This window comes from Quercus robur, chromosome 4, assembly GCF_932294415.1.
Source record: "Quercus robur chromosome 4, dhQueRobu3.1, whole genome shotgun sequence".
Lineage (NCBI taxonomy): Eukaryota > Viridiplantae > Streptophyta > Magnoliopsida > Fagales > Fagaceae > Quercus > Quercus robur.
Window position 1 is genome coordinate 35,280,123 of NC_065537.1, and position 20,661 is coordinate 35,300,783.

General features: G+C 32.8%; 2 protein-coding genes across 2 annotated transcripts; one reads left to right on the forward strand and one right to left on the reverse strand.

Moving 5' to 3' along the window:
* The first annotated feature begins 14,376 nt into the window (after positions 1-14,376).
* LOC126721209 (delta(8)-fatty-acid desaturase 1-like) lies at positions 14,377-16,263 on the forward strand. The gene has a single exon (XM_050424250.1). The coding sequence runs from the start codon at positions 14,769-14,771 to the stop codon at positions 16,110-16,112; it is 1,344 nt and encodes a 447-aa protein (XP_050280207.1). The 5' UTR covers positions 14,377-14,768; the 3' UTR covers positions 16,113-16,263.
* Positions 16,264-18,644: 2,381 nt separating this feature from the next.
* Positions 18,645-19,742, reverse strand: LOC126721210 (acidic endochitinase-like). Its single transcript, XM_050424251.1, has one exon. The coding sequence runs from the start codon at positions 19,681-19,683 to the stop codon at positions 18,787-18,789; it is 897 nt and encodes a 298-aa protein (XP_050280208.1). The 5' UTR covers positions 19,684-19,742; the 3' UTR covers positions 18,645-18,786.
* Positions 19,743-20,661: the final 919 nt, after the last annotated feature.

A 20,661-nucleotide genomic window follows, 5' to 3' on the forward strand; every position in this document is an offset into this window, starting at 1 on the left:
AGCCAGCAACTTGGACCATGCCTAATTCGAGAAACTTTAGGAAACTTCGGAGGAGATAAGTCCTAAAATATCTTATGGTAGGGTTTTCTTTTTTTCCTCATATATCATATGGTAGCTGGTATAAATATAATACAAAATTACGTACAAATATCTTGTTTGTCAAATAATTTTGAAAGGGTCCTTAGGCCACTTTTTATTTATTTATTTATTTATTATAGGCTTAGGCCACCATTTTGGATCGTTTATTATTATTTTGATTATTACTGTTATTTGGTGTCTTTTTTTTTTACTCTGCAAAATACTCTTAACAAGCCTTTAATATTAGTCCTAACCATAAATAAAAAATGTTTACAACTAAGTTTTTTTTTTTTTTTTTTTTTTTTTTTTTTTTTTTTTTTTTAAAGTTTAAAAAGCAAGAAAAATTTATTAAAATTCCTTAAAATGAGGTTTTCCTAAAAAAATAGCACATTATTTCTATTTTAGGAGTGTAACTGCTTAAATTTAATAGTAGTTTTCTTAAAATCCACAACTTAAATTATTTTTTTATCTACCTGTAACCGCCAATAATAACCTATCATTTAGTATTTGTTGTGAAAATGTTGTGAACATAGCATTTCTCTAAAGTTAATAGTAGTTTTTTGATTCATTAGTTATTAATCTATACTATATATAAGAGGATTCTCTTCGTTCAACTAGACTTTTATGTGATTCAAAAATACCTTCATTAATGAAATTTCATTTAGAAATAGAGTCATAAATGTCAAATAACAAATTTTATTTTGAATTCAAAAAGAGAACTCCTAAAATTTAGAATTTTTTTCCCTTCACATTCAAAATTTTTTTTTTTTTTTTTTACAGTTATTGCTTATCTCTAAAGTTTATCCTCTTTAGTTGTCTGAAAAATAAAAATAAAAAATATATTTCTAAATTATAATAAATGCAAATTATTAACCTTTACTCAAAAAATAGAAAAGCCTCTGAGCATGCGCATACTTAGAAGCTAGTTTTATATATTATTATTGAGCAGTTATCTTTTTCAATTGTTTTATATTTATATTTGCAAATTTCACTAAATGATTATTATTTTCTACAATTTTATTCTCTAGAGAGAGAGAGAGAGAGAGAGGGGGGGGGGGGGGGGGGGGAGGGAGGGGGGGAGAGCTTCTAAATATGCATGTAACATGCGTGAGGTGACTAGTTATTAATATAATCTTTATATTTTAGGTTGATGTATTTTGTGCTTTCGACAAGCCTACAGGTAGGCTCGACATATTTTAGCTTCTAGTTTTTTAGCAATAGTTATTATTATCATCATCATCATCATAATCATCATCATTGGTGCATATTTTGCCAAAAAACATTGTAACTTAGTTATTTAGTCATTTTCTTTCTTAAGAAGAATCAATATTGTAAGTTGAAACAATTGAATTATTAGAAGCAAAAAAATGTTAGTGTGTATGTCACCATCATCATCATCCTTATTATTATTGTTATTATTATTATTATTATTATTATTAGCTTCCTCTCTCACTCAAAAACAGTTAAATAATAAGTGTTATTTGGAAAAATAAGTAATGATATTTTATTAAAAGTTGACATAGTGTAATATGTATATATTAAGAGGAGGAAGGATTTGAATCCTAAAGAATATATTTTAAAACTTAGAATTTTTCTTAATGTAATAAACTTTGAAATTCAACTTTAATTTAAAGTTGTTCATTGAGTGTTATTTTGAAAAATACATTTTTTATTATTATAGCAATTCTTTAGTCATATTAAAAGTTGGAATAGTGTACTAAAATAATATTATTGCTTAAACTTGGAATTTCAACTTTAATTTAAATGTTCTTATTTTTTTGCTGTAAAATTTAGAGGATCCTTAAAGCTTTTTAAAGAAAATTTCAAAAGTTTAACAAATTTTACTAAAAACTTTAAGTTTGTCTCCACTTGTCGTTGCACTATGAAACAGACCCTAAGGGTGTGTTTGGTTGGGGTGAAAACAAGGAAGATGGAAAATAGGGTGAAAAATGTTGTTTTCCCCCTGTTTGGTTGAGAAAAGAAAATAGGAGAGACAGAAAACAAGGGAGAAAGTTTTCCCTTCTAGGCCCTCTTTTTTTATCCTCCCAAATTGGGAGGAAAATGGGGAGGAAAAAGTGGTGTGAAATGCATTTTACACAAATACCCACTCACCTACCCCTCATTTTTTATTCATGACCTGATGACCACGTTGTTGACCACGTTGAATGGTTACAAAATCTTTTGCCCACAAAAGATTGCTGACCACACTTTTGCTAACCACATTTTTGTGGGCTGAATGTGGTATAAATTTGCTGACTACGTTTTTGCTGGTTACAAAATCTTTTGCCCAATTAAATTTATATGTACACTATTGTAATTTTTACATTATAATAATAAAAATAATAATATAAATTTATATGTATGATGTGGTAAATTTTATATTATTTAATGAGTACAAATAAATCTATTTCTTACATATTATGTAATAAGGGTATAATAGTCAATTTTTATAAATTATATTTTCCATCCTTCCCTTTTTCTCTCCAACCAAACAAATGAGTTTTCCATTCTCTCACTTTTCCACCCCTCCAACCAAACACACAAGTGAGAAAATCAAATATTTTCTATTTTTCTACTTTTTCACTCCTCCAACCAAACGGGTCCTAAGTATATTGCTGGATGCATTAACCAAAAAAGAAAAAAGAAAAAAAAAAGAGTATATTAATTGCTGGATGCTAAATTCCTTTTTTTTATGCTCGAAAGTATTCTTGTCAATGAGATGCTTGGGACGTTGATTGATGATAAACTTTACCCTTATCTCCTTAAGAAAGCAGCGTCAATTGTGGACGACGAATAACGTGTCGTGGAAACTTCAAGAAACTTCGATGGAGATATCTTAATGCTAGTCGGCAGAATAAAATTCTAGTAATACGCACCTTAAAGGCTTAGCCTAGCCTGGTAGCCACCATTTTGGACCATTGCTTAGGAGACTTTTTAAATGTGACTAATAATAAGTTACTTGAATGAGTACGGCCTCTTCATGTGGGAAAAATATATTATAATATATTGGGTAAGAAAGCAGAGCTCCGGTGTTAATAATAGACTGATGGACTCGTGGGAGCCTCTCACATGCACGTCATGTGCTTAAACCGCGTGCTGGTCTCACCCTCACACTCACAGGTTGGTGTGATGCGACTTCGTCATTATTAACGTGAGTAATGTGGTGGTGGGGTCTCTCACCCACTCTCTTTCTCTTCTAACAAAATAATCTTTTCTAATTTTCTTAGGCATTATCCCGTGGAAAAACAAAAAATTAATAATAATAATAATAATACAGCTTTTTTTTTTTTGGGGGGCGGATTTTCCAAGAATAGTATCTCTTGGACTTGCCAAACATGGAATTGGTGGTTAATCTCTGATATGCCAATAACCAATGGGAACATCAAAACTTTCGAGCCAAATTGTGACCAGCCTTTAAAAAATTAAAATTTTGACTAAAGTATATTTTTGTTATTTGAAATTTGAGGATTGTTTTTATTTTGATTGTTTAATTTTAAAATTTTTTTAATTTCACATTTCATGTTTGATTCAGTTTTATGTTTTGGCCCTTGATGTTTCCAAATTTTTATTTTTAACTTTCATATTAAGTGTGTGTTTGACAACCAATTAAAAGAAAACTTTTTACTTAAATTATCAATGACTTATGAGTTCTACACTGACACTAGTAACTAGTAATTAGTAAGCCTTTCATAATGATGAAAATTTTAAAATGTAAAAGGTGAATATAAAAACAAAATCAAATATAAAGAATCCAAATCACAATTTTGAAATATAGAGAACTAAAATAAAAATAATCATAAACTTTAAGGGGCCAAAAGTGTACATTCATAACTTCTTATTGAAAATAACATTTAATACGTTGCCTTTTAAATAAAAAGTTACCCATTTTAAAATTACCATCTGGAATTTAAAATTCAAATAACAAAATTAATGGGGTATGAGAATGTATGTATTGATCTTTAAAATTTCCCAAGTGATGAAAGTGACCAATTATAAACCTTACAAATAAGGGAAAGGGAAACTTTGTTAAGTATGAGAATTTATCAATTGATTTTTCCAAAAGAATAAATTTAGTAAGTTCACGGTGGAAAACTCCATTCTCCAATAATATTTAGTCACATTACCAATTTTCTCACATCAAGATACTTTCATCCGTATACGAAATGTAAAAAATAACATTTAATACACTACCTTTTAAATAAAAAGTTGCCCATTTTAAAATTACCCTCTGGAATTTAAAATTCAAATAATAAAATTAATGGGGTATGAGAATGTATGTATTGATTTTTAAAATTACCCAAGTGACGAAAGTGACCAATTATAAACCTTACAAAAAAGGGAGAGGAAAACTTTGTTAAGTATGAGAATTTATCAATTGATTTTTCCAAAAGAATAAATTTAGTAAGTTCACGGAGGAAAACTCCATTCTCCGATAGTATTTAGTCACATTACCAATTTTCTCACATCAAGATACTTTCACCCATATACGAAATGTAAAAATTAACATTTAATGCACTACCTTTTAAATACAACATTACAAACAATATTTTTTTGAGAGATGCTACGTCTACAACATTTTTATAATATTTTTACAACAAATCACAGGTAGTTAGTTGTTATTGGTTCAAATTTGAAACTAACACTAAAATTACTTTTTTGCCCCAACAATAACAACCAGTAACAACCTGCCACTTAGGATTTGTTGTAAAAATGTTGTAGACATATCATTTCTCTATTTTTTTTTCTTCTCTCCTATTTTGGAAATGGGCTTCTCTTTCCTATTTCAGCAAAGGGATTGCCAAAATACAAAAAATTTATTCTCTCCCATCTCTCCTACTTCAACACTTGTATTGCTATAATCCAAAATTTTCTCTCCCCTACTCTCACCAATTTTGGTAATACTACATTACACACCATTTTTTGTTCTACTCTCTCCTATTTTGGCAATGGGCTTCTCTTTCCTATTTCAGCAATGAGATTGCCAAAATACAAAAATTTTACTCTCTCTCATCTCTCCTACTTCAGCACTTGTATTGCTATAGTTCGAAAATTTTTTTTTTCTCTCCCCTAGTCTCACCAATTTCGGTAATACCATATTACACACTATTTTTTTTTCTACTCTCTCCTATTTTGGCAATGGGATTGCCAAAATACAATTTTTTTTTTCACTCCCCTCTCTGCTATTTTGGCAATAGTATTTACACAATACAAATTTTTCTCTCTACTCTTTTCAGTGAACTGATGGGCAGCTTTGCAATTAGTCAGTTGGGCAATCAATCAAGGGAATAAAATTTGAGCCTCAACAATTTTGGCAATACCATTGCTGAAATTGCTCTTTCTCTCCCCTCCCCTTGTCACATCATTTCTCTCTCCTCTCTCCTACTTTTTCTCATAAATTTCGACAACACCATTGACAAAATTCGTCTCAATCCTCACGCAGCTAAATAACTTTGAATAGTGCACATATTACAAATAAACTCAAATTTAACCATATTTAGCCAAAAGACTTCGATTCGAAGAGAGAATTTCATGAACATGAGGAAGAGTATACAACAAAGAAAGTATGCGACTATCATTGGTCTTTGTGGGCTTAGGCACTATGGCAGACTGTTTTATGAATGGGTTTAATCTCCATCTCAAATCATAAATAGTAGAAAACACAGAAAGTGTTTTTGAAAAAAAAAAGTTTTACACCAAAATAGACAATACTTTAATCTCAACATATTCACATTATCACAAATTGGTATTATAATTCTTCACAAGGGCCAAGGAATGTCCCTTTGGTGACAGACTAGGACATGTCCTAAACCTAGAAATTTCATATTTCATCCATCACATTATCGTTCATTAGTTTTTGGACAATAGTTTGACAGAACTGAGATACCACTTCTCTAATAAATAAATTAAAAATGTTGGAAGTAGTATATTTAGCCCAAGAGAGCTTTAATTGTTCACTTATAATATTGGAATTATGATTTGGAAAGTATTAGACTTTTATTTTTTTTACTAGTATTAAGAAAAATTTTTGAAATATTTGGATTCAGGTGCAACCATATACTAAATGGTTACTTAGAAAGATATGAAATTCTAGACAATCCAAATATATATATATATATATATATATATATATATATGTATGTATATTTTACCAAATTGCAACCAGATTTACATATAATTAATTCTTACAAAATAAATAATTGACTCCAAAAATGTGGAAAGTTTCTTTGGACAAAATTTCTGACTACTTTTCTCTAATAAAAAATTAAAAAAAAAAAAAAAAACCCTAGGTTGTAGCCGATGGCTATAACTTCAATTAAAAAAAAAAAATTAACATGGCTACATATTTTGAAAATCTAGCAATTGAATTGCATATTTTTTATGTTCTTACCACATATGTCAAATTTCATGCCAATCAGATGCAATTTATTATTCAATCCACAAACTTATTTTTTATGTATAATTTTAGACTACAAAACTTAAAGGTTGTGTTTGGATGGCAACATTTGGATTTGGATTGGGATTTGAAATCCATTGATTTAAAATGTCTTTATTTGAAATCCCTTAATTTTAAAATTCCTTGTTTGGGTCTTCTTAAATAATGAAGGATTTGAAATTCATCATTTGAAATTCCATTGTTCGGATACCTAAATTTGGATATGGGTTTAAGATCAATAAAATATATTTTTTTTTAATTATTATTTTTCTTAAGGACAAAGTTTAATTACAAAATTAGTTGTAGTCTAAGGTTACAACTTCCTTTAAAAAAATTAGCATTTACACATATTTTGAAAATTTAATCATTGAATTGCATGTTCTTTACGCTCTTAATACACATATCAAATTTTATGCTAATCGGATATTATTTATTATATGATCTATAAACTTATATTTTATGCATAATTTTAAAATACAAAAACTTGCAATTTAAACAATTTATAGATGACATAGTTATTGATGTTTAATTTTCTAGAAATATTGCAAACATGAAGGATATAAGAAGAAAATGTAATCCAATGGTAAAATTGTCAAAATTCATCTCTAATAAAAAGATATTGAGTAAGACTGTAACCTTAGGTTGTAACCAATTTTGTAGTTAAACTTTATCATTTTCTTAATCTTTCTACATTTTAATTTTAGTGACATTTTTAATCAATGCGTAAATGCACTTTTAGTCCCTACATTTTAGATTTTTTCCATTTTAGTCCCTACATTTTAATTTTGCCACTTTTAGTCCCTAAATCAATTAATGTGTTTCGTTTTGGTCCTTTCCGTCAGTTAACAGACATAAATATCTGAGGTGGCTGACGGAGGACTTAAATATTATTAATGTGGGGCCAGAAAATTCATGGCCCAAGCCCGCTCTATATCAAGGCCCAGGGCCTGATCTGAGGAGACCTATTGTCAAGGATGAGTTTAATGCAAGGATAAGATAAGTGAAAAGACAGTCAATACTGTAGTAGAGAACTCTGTGCCTGACAGGCCCCTATTCTTGACCATGCTATTTAACCTTTACGTCTACTCCCAACCACTTGAGGTATGGGCTGATAGGACAAGTCCTCTTCCCAGAAGGTAAAGCTTACACGTGGACCCTAAAGAGAGGGAGGAATACGAGTATAAAAGGAAACGAAAGCCAAGAGGAGAAGGGGGGAAGAAGGAGGAGAAGAATGGGAAGAACTTGATGCTCCTCGGACTAAGTCCGAGGAGTCCAACCCTTCAGGCTACGACGTTGTAGGGCTTGGATGTTCAGGCCGAATCCCTTTCTACATGAGCCCCCCTAAAATCAGGACCGGACCGTTGCCCTGCGATCAAAGGCAAGCCTTTTAAGCCCATTCTCTACAAATCATATTGTGAGGGATCTTTTATGTACGAGCCCAACGTCATTCTTGGGCCGTTAAATAATCGTGTCCCTACAATTAAAAATCCACATCACCCATGACACATCAGCATATAAATTTAAAAAATTAATTTATTAATTTTAACTAAATAAAAAAAAATAAAAACAGAATTAAAAAACCAAAATTCACATGAATTAAGATCTAAAAGTTTCTTGAATAAGAACACCAAAAACACCAACCCAGATCTAAAAGTTTCTCTTATTGTTTTCTCGATAGCCAAATAGTCAAATATCAAAAAGTACTTAACAAAAGAAATGGCAGTGTGTAACCCAGATCTCTTCTTTATTTTCTTCTTCTTCCTAGATATTTCTCAGTTTCTCCGCCTCCCATTCTTTTCATTATTTTTTCTTTTCATCATTATTTTTTCTTTTTATTATTTTGTTGGAAGATCATGCATTTGTTATGTTCTTTGTGTTCTTCCCATAACTGTTCATGTTCTTCCTCACTTCCCCAAAATGGTTCATGCTCTTCCTTAAATAACTCGTTGCCCAGGAAATTATAAAAATCAATATTTTTGTTTCTCTTCTTGCATTTTCTTAGCAACCAAACATGTAAAACACATAGCAATCTTCAAATGATACCAAAACCCAACAATCACAAAAATACCAAAACATTAAAACATCTCTACCGAACCCAACCAACCAAACACCAAACATCAAAACTCAACCAAACAAAACAATAGACCAAGAAAATCCACCACCGATCCACCACCTTCAAACCCCACCAATGGCCAAAAAATCCAAATCTACCCACCACTTGTGAGCCTAGCTAACCACCGCCACCCAGATCTAAAAAATTTCCTTTCACAAACCCATATTATCCCTTTTCAAATTTATCAAAAATCCAAAAGAAATACAGCAGACTCAATCCAGATAAAGAGAGAGTGAGATGAGAAAGTGAGGAGGGAGAGGGGTTTCAGATCTACCTAGAAACCCACATGATGGTGCCAGCGTCAGCGTCTTGCCACTTCACCACGCTCCTCAACCTCACCCTCACACTCACGCCCACCCTCACTACCAGCACCAAGAAATGATTCTCGGCGATAGTAGTGGTGGCGATGACAACCATGAAGTCGAAGTCAAAGTCAAGGTGGGTTTTTGAGGCATGAGATTTGGATCTGGTACTTGTATGATCTGAATTTGAATCAAATAGGAGAGAGGGATCGGGTGGTGATGGACTTGTCTTCTTGAGCTCCACTGGCGTAGATGTGACCATTAGAAGATCGGATGGTAGAGAAAAGAAGGTGGGACCATTTGGATGGCTTGGCAGGGACGAAGATGACATGAGAGTTGAAAAGGAGAGAAGGGAGGGAAGGGTTGGAACTTGGAGCCAAGCCAGGAGAGGAGGAGAATGGGTTTGTTTTTCTTTGGAGTGAAATGGAGAGTCTGTGTTTGGAGGTTGAGGGAGTGAGCTTGGGATTTGAGGAAGGAAATGGCAAAGGTGTAGTCTGGGTTTGGGTGGGCTGTGTAATTGTGTTGATTTGATGGCAGCATTGACTATTGAGAGTAAACAGAGGAAGTTTGAGAGTAAATGGTTTATGTTTGTTATTGTGTTTTTTGTGTTTGTGATCTTGTGTTAATGTTTAAATTTGAGTTTGTGTTTTTTGTGTTTGGCTCTGGGTTTGTACTTTATGTTCTTGTGTTGATGTTTAAATCTGTGATTGTGTTCTTGTTCAAAATGAATTAGACCTAAATTGATGTATTTTATTGTTTTTAATTTTGTTAAAATTGATTTTTAATTTTTTTTTATATTTAGAAGCTAACATGCATTTTTTTAAATGCTAATTAAATTTTTTTATTATTTTTTAATTGGCCAAGTCAGCATTTAATGTGCCAGCAATGTACTCAGTTTGTCACCTAAGCAATTTCCGTTAGTGGGCTAACGGAAATGACCAAATAGAACGCGTTAATTGATTTAGGGACCAAAAGTGGTAAAATTAAAATGTAGGGACTAAAATGAAAAAAAACCAAAATGTAGGGACTAAAAGTGCATTTACACCTTTAATCAATACATAAGGTAATATTGATAATCCAATTGACAAGATGTATCTTTAGTCATAGCCAACTAAACATATAGTAATAAATGTCTTGCCAACTATTGACAACTAAAATGTTTTTCAAATAACACGATGATGTCGAGATTGATATTCCTTAAACATTTCCTTTGCCAAAGCATCTCGAAAGGCCACCCACTCATTAGTAATTAGTGACTAACAAATGTGATGTTTTATTCTAATATCTCATTTTCATTTAGTGAAACATCTTCTAACTTAAGATCCACAACTCTCAACAACTTATCCTCATTCATTTCATCCCGTATAAAGTTATGAAGAATGCAACACATATTAATAATCCTAATTTGAGTCTTCACTTTATAAAAACTAGTTGTACATAATATTGCCCACCTTTTCTTCAATAACCCAAAAGCCAGTTCAATTGTATTTCTAGCAGATGAGTGTCGAAGATTAATTAGCTCTTTATAATCTGTTGGTGTATTTCCTCTCCACAAATTTAGATGATATCGAGTTCCTCTATAAGGAGCTAAAAACCCTGGACAATTTGTGTACCCAAAATCCACAAGATAATACCTACTTGATGGTATTTCTAGGCAATGACGCCGACTCAAAGCATCACGCAACACTCGAGAATCCAATGTGAATCCCTCCCAACCAGGTAATCCCTCCTAAAATATTTGTACTGAGTCCACCTTTCCTATTACGATATCTACCTTGATCTTCTATGGGAAAAGTTAATGGGACATGTGTACCCTCAAGGGGTCCAAGTGCTCTCTTGAACCACTTCCATCTATAATCTCCTTCGTGAAGAGCTGCATGATCTTTTTTGATATACTTCTTGCCTACTTTATGTACAGCTTTCAACACAAAATGAAATTGTCTACTTAATAGTTTCCCCCGAATGAGCAAAATAGCTTTAATTGTTCTATTCTTGAGGTTGTGAGCAAGAATATGTAAAAACAATGCTACAACTTCCCCAACTATAACATTTCTTGTGACAAACAACCAATCCACCCTCATCACACAAAATGTTACATAACTTGTTTTAAACTCATGTGTGTTTATACGTAATTCTGACATGCATTTAGATTCCTAAGCTAGAGATCTCATCCAAAGTCTTCTCTGATAAATGCCCTTTTCAATTTCACTTCTTAATGGCTCTCTCATAATGTACTTCATTCGAGAGCATATTCCCACAAGCATAACAAAATACTCCCCTAGCAAAGGCAAAAATCACATTGCCTCTTCCTCATATACTTCCATCTCCTCTCAACTACATTTTCGTTGAATGGAGATATTTCTTCCATCAATGGTCATTTTTTACTTTAATTATTTTTTAAATACAAACAATAAGAATCTATAAATAATAAAAAGGTGATGAAAGAAAATACATGAAATCACACCAAAAAGCATATTTTATATGAAAGTTGTAAAGAGAAAGAGACATAATAATTTCCAATTATATGTGAAAGTTCTTAGAAAAAAGAAATGTATTAGTATCCAATTATATAGGATATATAGGAAATTATAAATCTGACCAGCATCTCTAATCACCCAGCCCTGTTAGAAACATATTAGAAGCATAGCATACTTGTGCTAGTAATGACCAAGTTTTTAGCAGGGAACTTGAAACCAAAAATCAAATATTCACTATGACAAGCTTCTTAATTTAGAAAACTAAAACTAGGTATACAATTCCTTTAATCAAACATGTAAGATATAAGCAAACTATACAAACAACAAAACACCAACAGCTAAAAGCTACAACACCTACATAGAGCAATTAGCAAAATAAATAGCAACTGGAACCATGCATACTTAGAAATAATCAAACTTATTTTTATGATAACAGTAACAAGACTAAATTTGGTAGCACCACTATTATCCATTATAGAGCCTTTTGACAATTTGAAATTGATATTGAATTTATTGGGAAACAAAAAAAGTGTACTCCACTTAAAGCACTCAATATTTTGACCACTTGAGCATAAAAGTGTACTATACTTTATACCTTATTGCAATGTAAAGTCCTTGAGTTTCTGCCAATGAAATAGTGTTGCATGTCTTGCAAGAAATGGAGCTCATATACGATTTGAGAGGCCAAATGGAGCAACTCTATCATGCGATGTACTAGCTAGCTAAGAAAATCAATCAAGAGCTGCATGGTAATGCGGATGATGTTGCTACAATCCTCTAAGCAGTAGTCTCATTCAGGTTTGTATTCTTCCATCTAAACTAAAAGTAAAATCCATATCACATGTTCAAATCAATCATGGAGGAGATTTTGGTGCCTTCCTTGTTACCCTAGTAACAGCAAGGCCATGAACAGAGATACACCACTACTAAGGATAAAGGATGTCAATGCAAAAGACAAGCATGACAACATGTCTACTCTAAAATCAAGACACACCACTACTAAATCAAGTTACAATTACTCCTTAGTACTAAAAGTTACAAGTCTACTCCTACTCCTAAAATTCAAGTTACAAGTCTACTAAGAGGTGGAACGCATGAAGTTATTCTTTCGTTGATCGGGAGCATTCATTCTTGATAGAGGATTACATTGTTGTTGGAGAGAGTTTGCTTGTATAATTCCATATTTCACTAATAACCAATAGGGGGGTGAATATTTTCAACCCATAACTACCCACCAATCAAGGAGGGGGTGGTTTACGGGTAGGAAGTAACTACTACTTGTGTAGGAAATAACTAACATTTACAAGTGCAAGCTTTTCGCCAATTTATTTACTAAATGGCATAAGTAACTAGCTAACTGCTACTATTATTTAATTAATTTTATTTTTTATATAAACAGGTAAATAAAAATAATTTAATATCATATATAAATTGACAACCAGATTGTGAATACAAATGTAAAAATAACTTTCACTCTTTCTTTTACTACTTTTTTTTAATCAAAGGTTGAAAATATTTACAATTTTTTATTATTATTTTGAACTTGGGTAAATATTTATAACAATTAAAATGACAAAGAGGCAGCAAATGTAGGTAAATGCTGGTAAATATTTGACATAAAGTTGTTTCTTAACAAGACAAAATTTAGTTATAAAATTGGTTGTAGTCTAAGGTTACAACATTACTCAATATCACTAACATTACAACATATTTCGAAAATCTAACCATTAAATTGCATATTTTTACGCTCTTAATACATATGTCAAATTTTGTGCAAATCAGATTTTTGTCCTATTTGAAAAGTCAAACTTTTTAAAAGAACATCATATATTGTCTTGTCTACTTTTTAAAAATGTATAAGTTTCTAAAACTACCCTTAAAAAAATTTATCAAAAAATTGAATTAGTAAATTAATAGGAGTATAATAGGAACATTAATAAATTAATGAATTTTATTTTTATAAACAGGACAATATTTTGAGACATCTTAAAATGGAATAGATGACAAAAAAAGTGGGATGAAGGGAGTATTATTTACTATATGATCTAAAGATTATATTTTTTTTTTGTATAATTTTAAACTATAAAAACTTTCAATTTAAATAATTTAGAGATAATATAACTATTAATCTTTAATTTTCTAGAAATTTTGTAAGTATGAATAAAAAAAAAAAAATTATAATACAATCTAATAGTGGATTTGTCAAAATTCATATTCAATAAAAAGATATTGAGTAAGATTATAGTTTTAGACTACAATCAATTTTGTAGCTAAATTTTGATATTCTTACTTTGTCGATATCATACCATAATAGAAAAATAAGAGAGAATGGGCAAAGGCAAGGGTATTTTTTTTTGGTAAACAAAGGCAAGGGTATTTGCTACTTTATTCGTACTTTTTTTTATTTTCTTAAAACTTTTTATGTCCAGCTGTAGCAATTCATTATTAGTAGCAAAAATTGATTAGTCCTTATCATGATACCACCCTTTACTACATCCGAACAAATAAATAGTAGAAAAGAAAAGAAAAAAGAAAAAAGAGGAGTATTGTTTGGCAAAATTCGATGTCCGAGCAGATGTGTGTGGTGTATGCCATTGCCATGCCATGTGCGGCTGGCTTAACGACGCTCTTTCCAAAAAAGAAAGAAAAAAGCCTTCACCAAGAAAAAATGTCTGTCACATTTACCTGTCCCCACAATTGCACTGTAATCTAAACCGTCCATCTGGATCCCACGCCTCATGAGTGGACAAAATCGTCATTTAACACGAAAGCTATACGATAAAGCAAAGGTCAGTTTCGTAATTTACCAATTCCAAACGTAAACATTTACGACCTCTCGCTGTACCTAATATTCTCCTCCAAGCGTTTTTTATATAAAACCAACGCGCTTTACTCGCCCGCTTTCCAGTGAATAACCTAACAATAAATATCTCTTTTTAAAAGTTTTTAACCTCTTTTTCTTCGTACGCTCATTTTAGTCCTATATTAAGACCCTTTTATTTTATATATATTTAGAATACCCGGAAGAGATTTTCTCAAAAAGAAAAAAGAAAAAGAAAAAAAAGGAGAGACACAGTGCGAGCAAAAATTGGAAGAGGCTTGAAAACTAAATCAAATCTGCAATATCCCTTGTGAGTGGGGTTGGTTTGTATTGGTTTTTGTCATCTAAAAAAGACAACCCCATCTTCACAAAAGGGAGGTGATTTTTAGATTTGATTTTGTTTTGTCTTTTTTTTTTTTTGTTTTTTAGATCTCTCTGCTTATACACTTGTTTCTTCTCTTCTCTTTTGTTGTTGTTGTTGTTGTTGTTACCATTGTTTGGATTTGCATTTTGAATCTTTTTTTTTTCTCTCTATTTATCAAAAATGGGGTCTGAGAAAAAGTTCATTACTGTTGCTGAACTTAGAGAGCACAACAAGGCAGGGGACCTGTGGATCTCTATCCAGGGGAAAGTTTACAATGTGTCTAATTGGGTTAAGGAGCACCCTGGTGGAGACACTCCTCTTCTCAATTTGGCTGGGCAAGATGTTACTGATGCTTTCTTAGCGTACCATCCTGGTACTGCTTGGCAATATCTTGACAAGCTCTTTACTGGGTATTACCTTGAAGATTTCAAGGTTTCAGAGGTGTCCAACGACTACAGAAAGCTGTATTTTGAAATCGCCAAAATGGGTTTGTTTGAAAATAAAGGACATGGAACTTTGTACTTTTTAACATGTATTGCTTTAATGCTTTCCATTGTTGTTTATGGTGTTTTGAAGAGTGAGAGTGTTTTGGTTCACTTGGTTTGTGGTATGTTGTTGGGTATGCTTTGGATTCAAAGTGCTTATATTGGTCATGATTCTGGGCATTACCAAGTAATGTCAAGTCCCAAATACAACAGAGTTGTGCAACTCATTTCTGGGAATTGCTTAACTGGGATCAGCATTGCTTGGTGGAAATGGACTCATAATGCCCACCACATTGCTTGCAATAGCCTTGATAATGATCCTGATCTACAACACATTCCAGTCTTTGCCGTGTCATCAAAATTGTTTAATTCTATCACATCTTGCTTTTATGGGAGGGAGTTGACGTTTGATCCTGTGGCTAGGTTCCTAGTCAGTTACCAGCATTTCACATTTTATCCAGTTATGATCGTTGGAAGGGTCAACTTGTTTATTCAGACATTCTTGTTATTGTTCTCTACGAGGAAGGTCCCTCATAGAGTTACGAACCTTTTGGGGCTTCTTGTATTCTGGACTTGGTTTCCTCTCCTTGTTTCATGTCTACCCAATTGGCCAGAGAGGGTGATGTTCGTGTTGGCAAGTTTTGCTGTTACAGCCCTCCAACACATTCAGTTCTGTTTGAATCATTTCTCTGCCAATGTTTATGTTGGACTACCAAATGGGAATGATTGGTTTGAGAAGCAGGCATATGGGACTATTGATATATCTTGCTCCTCCTGGATGGATTGGTTCTTTGGTGGATTGCAATTCCAGCTTGAGCACCATTTGTTCCCCCGATTACCGCGGTGCCAATTAAGGAACATTTCTCCTGTTGTGAGGGATTTATGCAAGAAGCACAACTTGCCTTATAGAAGTTTGTCCTTCTGGGCGGCCAATGCATCCACCATCAGGACCCTAAAGTCAGCGGCGCAGGAGGCTCGTGACTTGACCAGCCCTGTCCCTAAGAACTTGGTGTGGGAGGCTGTTAATACTCATGGCTGAGGCTACTAACATCTTTTTCCTTTTTCCTTTTTCTTTGTAATATTTTATCTTGCTATTTCCATAAAATTTCATGGTTTGACTTTTGAGGCCATTAGGATAATTGTTATTTCCAAATTTTATATTATATCTCACATACTATGGTTGAATTTAAGATTCAGATTTTTGTTTTTTGTAATATTGTTTGATTTTATTTCCTTCGGCACAGGGTGTTAAACAATGCTTGATATTAATTTCTTCATTTTGTTGGAATTTAATAGAAATAAATATTACTTTTGTAGTATATACCTCTGTCTACCAGATGTGTAGATTCTTTATAGGAAATCATATAAATATCGATGGTTAGGTTAGTTGGTATCCTCTTTTAACAGTATTTCTTGTGATCTTTCCATTAAATTGTATATTAAGATTGATATCTCCTATCAAGTATTTCCTTTTCCTCCCCCAATTCTTTCCTTATTATATCTCCATCGGATGTATGATAGCATTGGCTTCACCTCCAATCCTGTTTACCTCCATATGTTAAGGGAAGCTTCCTCTTCCGAAGTATTTCCCTAAGTTAGTTGAGACTTGTGACAGCATTGCCTTCACATTCTCCCCTGTTTGTATAGTAACTTCCATACGTTAGGTAAGTTGTTCCGCTAATAGTATGATCAGAAGAATGTGGAAGCCAATGTTGTCATACATACTAAGAAGATACAAAACAATTCTCAACTTGCATTTGGAATAAACTTAGGGAAAGAATTGGGAGGAGGAGGCTTCCCTTTACGTACAAACAGGGGAGGAGGTGAAGATATTGCTAATATACTTCTGGAAGAGATATATAAAATAAGTATCAAGTCAACTTTGGAAAAACTTAGGGAAAAAAGTAGGAGGAGGAAGCTTCCCTTATAGTCTTAGGGAAAAAATTGGGAGGAGGAAGCTTCCCTTAACGCATGGACCATAATCTTTATGAACATAACAAGTTATGTAAGAATAACGACTTTTAACTAACCACGACTTCTCCCTCATGCAGAATCTGGATGTATTACTTAAGAAATTCCCAAAAAATCATTATCTGTTAATTTCAGTTCAAATTCAGTGAAAAACCTTTTTATTGCAGTACACTATACACCCTAAGGAAATTTTGATTTTGAAGTCCATTTTATGATACATCTTTCTCTTAAGCCATTCAAAAATATCTTCCAACTATACACTTGGCATTCTAGATAGATCTAATATTACTATTTTTGTGTGTATTCTAATAAGTATTACTGTTTACTAAAAAAAAAAAAAGGATGTTTATTCCACATTGGTTATGTGTGTCTAGTGTTCGCTGTTTATAACCCTAGTCTACAACTACATAGGTTAGGCCTTTTGTAGTTGTACTATCATTATATAATGTATTATAAATCCAGTTTAAAACTCTAATATTACTATTTTCTTATGTATTCTAATAAGTATTACTGTTTATTAAAAAAAAAAAAAAAACTATTGTTATTATTATTATTTCAAATAAAAATAATTTCTTACATAGCTTGTTGTGTTCATGAAGTCCATACATTAAGGGAAGATTCCTCCTCTCAATTCTTTCCCTAAATTATTCCAAAGTTAAGTTGAGACTTGTTTCATATCAGGATGTATGACAGCAATGGCTTCACTTCCTCCCGTTTGTACAATCACCTCCATGTATTAAGGGAAGCTTCCTCCTCCCAATTTTTTTCCAAAGGTGAGCTGAGACTTGTTTTGTTATCTCCTTAGAATGTATGACAACATTAGTTTCCACCCCTCTCTTGATAGTATAATCACCCGCATCCTTTATTAATAGTGTGAGATTGTATAAAAACTCATGTTTGTGCAAAATTCATTATCTAAATCACAATGAACAGCTTTTATATATATATATATATATATATGTATGTATGTATGTATGTATATATATGAGAAAGTGTATGCCACAGAGGCTTTGTTCCTTCACGATATAATAATTGTTTAAAAAAAACCTTTCCTTTCCTAGTACAAATTTAGGATTTGTAGCATTAATATTAATTAAATATTGTAAGTTATTATTTTATGTACATCAACAGATGCCATTTTGACTCTCTTATTGCCATCTCTTGTTTGCTCCGTCTTATCTTAAAAATTAATTTGATAATAGGAACATCAATTTGATAACATATCATGATAAACTGTTCTTTTATTAGTCTTATGTTGTCAACTACTAAAAAAAAAAACCTTGTTTCATCAGCAAAAAAAATATCAGCCTGCAGAGGGATTGTGTTGAATATGCAACTGAACTTCTCAAATATATGATTTTGAATTTTTTTTTTTTTTTTTAATCCATCAGTTAAATGTTATTTTTTCAATTTACATTCATATGAAATAATTTAAATTTTTTATATGGAGCATTATGTAAACTGTATTTGATCATTCGAGTATAAAACTATAATTATGATAACTTGGTAGTCATAGTAAATAAAGTTTTGGAAAATGAAGGGTGTTAATGAAGCATGTCATCAAGACTGCAAGAAAAACCAAAGGGAAGGAGGGTACATGTACCAAAAACACACAATTCTCCCAAGTTTTTTATACATAATATTTATAAATCATACATCCATACAGAACACTAATGGAAGAGACATAAACCCTCCATCTTGGAAGTTACTTAAATAGGAATCTCAAATAGTGATCTTGATATTTAGACATGGCTCTTGATGGCAGAACTGTATCCAGATTGATCGTCGTAATACTTGAACCATAGCATAACACCTCCATACTTGTGAGAATTTTTAATCGCTGGAAGCAATTGAGAAGTGAGATCAACTACAGGAATGAAGCCACTTCCATCTGCTGCAGGAGCAGCAGGTAGCCCTAAGAAAATCTTGGTAGCAGGGATATCTGAAGTGCACTGCTTCCATGCTTCTTCGAGATTGCTAATACTACCAGGAGTGTACTGGCAAGGAGGGTTATTGTAGAATTGGACCCAGATATAGTCAAACAAACCTGTCTCAAGGGCACCTCCAACCCAAGCATCTGGAAAAGGACACTGCGGAGCCGCAGTTAAGTACACCTTCTTATTCATATTACTGTATCCAGATAGGTATCTTGCCAAGTCATCCCAATGTTTGTTGGAGCCTCCTTCAATATCAAAGTCAATTCCATCCAGAACAGCATCACCAAGTGGGCGAGAGGAGGATTGTCCCCACAAGAAGTTATTCCAAAGATAAGTAGCAACTTGTCTAGCATCCTCAGAAGAGGTAAGGGAGTAACTCCCTGCCCCTCCTCCAATTGAAAGAATAACCTTAATGCCTTTGGCTTGACATGATTTTATGTCAGAGCTTAAGCTAGTGCAGCCATTGCTGTATGGATCACAATGGCCAGCAAGGTTAATCATAGGAGTCTGACCATTTCCAAAGGTGGGTAGAAAAGCTATATTCACAAATTCATAGTTTCCTGTGGCACAAGTCTCTGCCAAAGTGCCTTCATTCCCATTTTGACCCCAATACATAGCTATTCCACCAGCATTGGAACCCATTGCCAATGCTAGCATTACTAAGCAGAGCAAAGCTACTGAAATTGGTGACTTGAATGCCATTTTGAAGTTGTATAGAGTTTTTAGTTAGCATTGTTTATATTTTGCTCCACTATGCAGAGTGAGTAATGCATGCTTATTATAGGTGATTGATGGCCTAATAACGATAATTAAGGAATGCGTGGCTAAAGGGTTACTTTAATTTCACATCATTTTATTTTCCCTAATCTTAATAATCTTTATTACACGTACACGGAGTTGTAGATTGGAGACTATTCTGGCCCTCCTCATGTGTCATATTCTTTTGAGATCGTCACATTTCTTTGCTTTTGTGTGAGCACTAAGTGTAATTTTTTTGTGGTTGAAGAGTTGATTATGTCACATCTTGTTTGTCTCCAACATTAGCCAATTGTAAGTTCCATATCCTGAATTTTGATTTGGAGTTATCTAGATTGGGTCATCTTAAACCTTAGAAAGGTTTGTTGTCCTCAGCGTTTTTCCACATCACGCCAGAGGTAGTGACTTGCCAGCTTCATTCATGGTCCTCCACGATTGTCATATTTTCCTAGTATAATGAGATTTCTTAATTCGAAGTATATTAGAAGATATATATAGTTCCTGCTCTAATTTTCTAAATCCAATTTGCACCTTACAAGCTCTAATAAAAATTAGTCAAGAATCTTCTTCTCCTAACGTGAAGGGTGTCTAAAACCTTCAAACTTCTTAGGGAAAAATGCCAAGAGACCCCTTGAACTTTGAGGTAGTGGCCATTATACTCCCTGAGCTTCACGCTTCCAAATTGTTAGACATTTGTTAGTTTGACATTAAAAGTGACTAATGGCACTCACGCAGCATCACCAAAACCGATTAAGAGAGGGAGAAAACTGGGTTCAACATTGACAGAGAGATACTTAGAAGACAGATCACCAGACTTCATGGTCCCACCACTATCCTTGGCTTCCGAACCGCTTGCAGTTTTCGACAACAATAACACTTGGATCCTTCATCCCCAAAGCGTATCATTCGTTTTGTCATTTGTGT